This window comes from Cynoglossus semilaevis, chromosome 11, assembly GCF_000523025.1.
Source record: "Cynoglossus semilaevis isolate Cse_v1.0 chromosome 11, Cse_v1.0, whole genome shotgun sequence".
NCBI classification, from domain to species: Eukaryota; Metazoa; Chordata; class Actinopteri; order Pleuronectiformes; family Cynoglossidae; genus Cynoglossus; species Cynoglossus semilaevis.
This window is the reverse complement of record NC_024317.1, coordinates 107,394-111,069: the sequence shown is the minus strand read 5'-3', so window position 1 is coordinate 111,069 and position 3,676 is coordinate 107,394. Positions and strand designations below refer to the sequence as shown.

Sequence of the window (3,676 nt, the reverse complement as noted above, 5' to 3'; positions counted from 1 at the left end):
GACCCCCCCCCCACCCCCCCCACCCCCCCACGCACGCACACACACACACACACACACTATATCCCCTCCCTCTTTTTAACCTTCAGGAAGTTGTGAGAGCAGAAGGGAAAATGAAGACAAAGAGTCAATAAGAGAGGACTCTGGGCACAGATGAAGGAAACTACTGACCTGACTCTTTCTAACCGTGGAGACCCCCCCAACCCCCCCACCCACCCCCCTACCCAAGCTTTTCCCCTCTCTGTATTCTGTGGACCCCAGATGCCTGACCCAGCAGTCAGGTTGCCTGGTCACATGTATCTACAACTGTTTGTCTGGACTTCCATCTAAACAAACTCTAAGAGAAAGATCTGGAAAAACTGTGTGGAAATACTGTAGCTCCACACAGGGAAGGAACACAGTCTGCTGCTGCTGCTGCTGCTGCTGCTGTTACTGCTGCTGCTGTTACTGTTACTGCTGCTGTTACTGCTGCTGTTCTGCTGCTGCTGTTACTGCTGCTGCTGTTACTGTTACTGCTGCTGTTACTGCTGCTGCTGTTACTGTTACTGCTGCTGTTACTGCTGCTGTTCTGCTGCTGCTGTTACTGCTGCTGCTGTTACTGTTACTGCTGCTGTTACTGCTGCTGCTGTTACTGTTACTGCTGCTGTTACTGCTGCTGCTGTTACTGTTACTGCTGCTGTTACTGCTGCTGCTGTTACTGTTACTGCTGCTGTTACTGCTGCTGCTGTTACTGTTACTGCTGCTGTTACTGCTGCTGCTGCTGCCGCTGTTACTGCTGCTGTTACTGCTGCTGTTGCTGCTGCTGCTGCTGTTGCTGCTGCTGTTACTGCTGCTGCTGCTGCCTTACAGTTTACCAGCATCAAGCGTCAGTGTGTATGTACAGTATAAGACCTATGGATGAAGTCGTGTGTGTGTTGAAATGTGAGTGTGTGAAAGCATGTGGGGGCATTGAGCTGGGGAGGGGGCAGAGACAGTAGGAGGGCAGTACAGTCGATTCTGCTCCCTGTAACTGGGCCTCACATTGAAGGAGTGGAGCAGAGCTGCAGGAAGGGTGTAATACACACACACACACACACACACACACACTCACTCCTTCCCACAAGCCACTTTCAACGCACACAGCTAAGTAATTACTATTGTTCAACTGGAAACAAATGTCCAGCAGGGGCGCCCTCTTTAATTTCTCTCCTGATCTGGTGATCTGACTGAAAAACAGAAGCTAAAAGTTCTTCACTGCACACATTACATGGAACAACTTTGAACTTTGTACCTCTCTTCCCTCCTCGTCTCCTTGCCGTTCATCCTTTCCTTCTTTCCTTTTCTTTCCTTTTCTTCTGCCTTTTTTGCCTCGTTCTTGCAGCATATACTTTATATTGATCATTTGTGTTGGATCCAGTGCCTCACTGGTCAAATCCGATCCCACTATCCTAACGTCTTTACAGTTAAAATTCTGACTCCTTTTTTCCCCTCCGTTTCCTAGAAAACCTAGCGGAGACTATCGCAGCTCTCCAATGTCCAAGGACCTGAGCCGGAGTCCTGTTGAACGAGTGGTGATGCACGGCAGCCTGGGCGTCCACAGCAGCCACCTGTATGGTCACGGCCACCTCCACCACCACCTGGTCATGGAGCAGCCACTGGCTCTTACCAAAAACAGCATGGCTGAGTCGGCACGGAGCAGCACAGCAGCACTGACCACAGTGGCTCACACAGTCAGTGCTGTGGAGCGCCAGCAGGTACCGCCCACGAGCTCCCCCACCCCCCCCCCCCCACTCCCCAGTGTGTTTGGTTTTTACTTGTGAAAAAGTGTCAGTCGTTGAATTGAGGTTGTCGATGGTTGGATGATTGACAGTTTGTGTTTCAGAATCGTCCCTCAGTGATCACCTGTGCTCCCGCCAACAATCGCAACTGCAACCTGTCTCACTGTCCTGTCTCCCACAACGGCTGCTCCAGCCTCACTAACTACAGGAGAACCAACAGTGAGTGGACGAATCAGGGCTGTCCAGGGCTGACCCTTTGGACCATGTGACCTAAACCACTGGGCTTTCTGTAAATAATGTGAAAATAATTCAGAGATAAAAAACATGTTTCATTATTTAGAATTTCTCTTGAAATTATATTTGTTGTGGACCTGTTGAAGCAGGCGTTGGGTTGTCGGAGACTAGTAACTGATATCTGGTTGGTACCAGTTGTTATTGTGTGACCTGTCATGATGGTCTGGTCTCTGTCTTTGTGGCTAATCTTTCCCATCAGTGAACATAAATAAGCAGTTAGGTTAACATTATTAACCAGTGTTTTTGATTGTCTGACTTTATCAATGCTCTGTTGCTCTTTCAGCCAACACGGCCTGTGATCCAGTGATTGAAGAACATTTTCGCCGCAGTCTGGGGAAGAACTACAAAGAACCTGAACCCGCAGCCACCAACTCTGTGTCCATCACCGGCTCAGTGGACGACCACTTCGCCAAAGCCCTGGGCGAGACCTGGTTGCAGATTAAGAACAAGGGGAGCCCCTCCTCCTCTGGCAGCAGCCCTAACTCCTCCCCTGACAATCACATGATCAACCACAACCACTCCCCCTCTGTGCTCTCCTGAAAGGGGGAGGCAAGGCAAATTCTAGAAGTCTCTGCCTCAATTACCCCAGCACTCCCAGTAACCCCCGTTCCAGCGTCCAGACTCTCTTCACTTCTGGTCTGTCAGCAGCATCTCAGAGGCAGCGCCTGCTGCTGGTCTGCTGCAGACACACACACAAATGTTTCACAGCGTTTCACAGCGTTGGAGCTCCTTCTTCCTGTGCAAAACACAGAACTGAATAAGCAATAATGGACTTTGTCTTCGTCTTTTATACTCTGGTTCAATCATGTTGGCCAGGAAGACAAATTAGTGATGACGATGATGACACGCAACCCTGAGACGACTGACCGAAGCAATTAGGCTGCTATTCACTCGTTCGTTCACTCGTTCGTTCATTCACTCGTTCGTTCGTTTGTTCGTTCATTCGTTCATTCACTCTTTCATTTATTCACTCCTTCATTCACCCCTGCTTACAGAGCCTGGAGTTGAGGTTGGTGTAGTTTTATGTACATAGGTCCGAGGAAGCTGGTGTTTAATAATGTTTTATAACAGTAGTGGTAAAGAAACTTCAGAGGTTAGAAAATGATGAGGAAGAATTCAAAACAGACAACCACCTGACTGTGCTACCAAAGAAACCTCATCTAGATCCCCCGCCCCCCCACCCCCGGGACTTTGTGGAGGTGATTTTCCCTACTGTGTGTTTGTACTTAAGTCATAGACATCGTCTGAATTGCACTACTGCCACAGAGGGTGAAAGGCTGCCATGTTCATAATCCAGTCAGCCACCAGACACAGATGAAGACGACGTGTTCACACCCTTCCTCTGACGCCTGCTTCAAATTTAAATCAAATATTTATTACATCTAAAGAGTGGAAGACGAAACAGATTTAACAATATCTGCACTTCCTTCTGTCAGCTGAAGACAACGTATGTAGTCCTACCACAGCAACATCAACACTGACTGACCCCCCGACCTCCAGCCTCTAGTGGCTCCACTGTGGAAATGTGCAAAATGGAAGTGTGGAGTTAATTTCTAAGCAGCACAGTCAGGTGTGTGTGTGTTGGGGGGGGGGGGGGGTGTTGGGGGGGCGGCCCGCGGGGGGGGGGG

General features: G+C 49.5%; 1 protein-coding gene across 2 annotated transcripts in view; it reads left to right on the top strand.

The window, feature by feature from the left end:
• vgll4b (vestigial-like family member 4b) overlaps positions 1 to 3,661 on the top strand; it is a 21,185-nt gene extending 17,524 nt beyond the window's left edge. The window contains exons 4-6 of one of the 2 annotated variants that reach the window (XM_008319555.3): positions 1,478 to 1,730; positions 1,859 to 1,973; positions 2,332 to 3,661. In XM_008319555.3, coding sequence (XP_008317777.1) covers positions 1,478 to 1,730; positions 1,859 to 1,973; positions 2,332 to 2,588 — 625 coding nt within the window. In that variant the 3' untranslated portion in view covers positions 2,589 to 3,661. The remainder of the gene's footprint in view (positions 1 to 1,477; positions 1,731 to 1,858; positions 1,974 to 2,331) is intronic. The other variant, XM_008319554.3, reaches the window with a different exon arrangement.
• Positions 3,662 to 3,676: the final 15 nt, after the last annotated feature.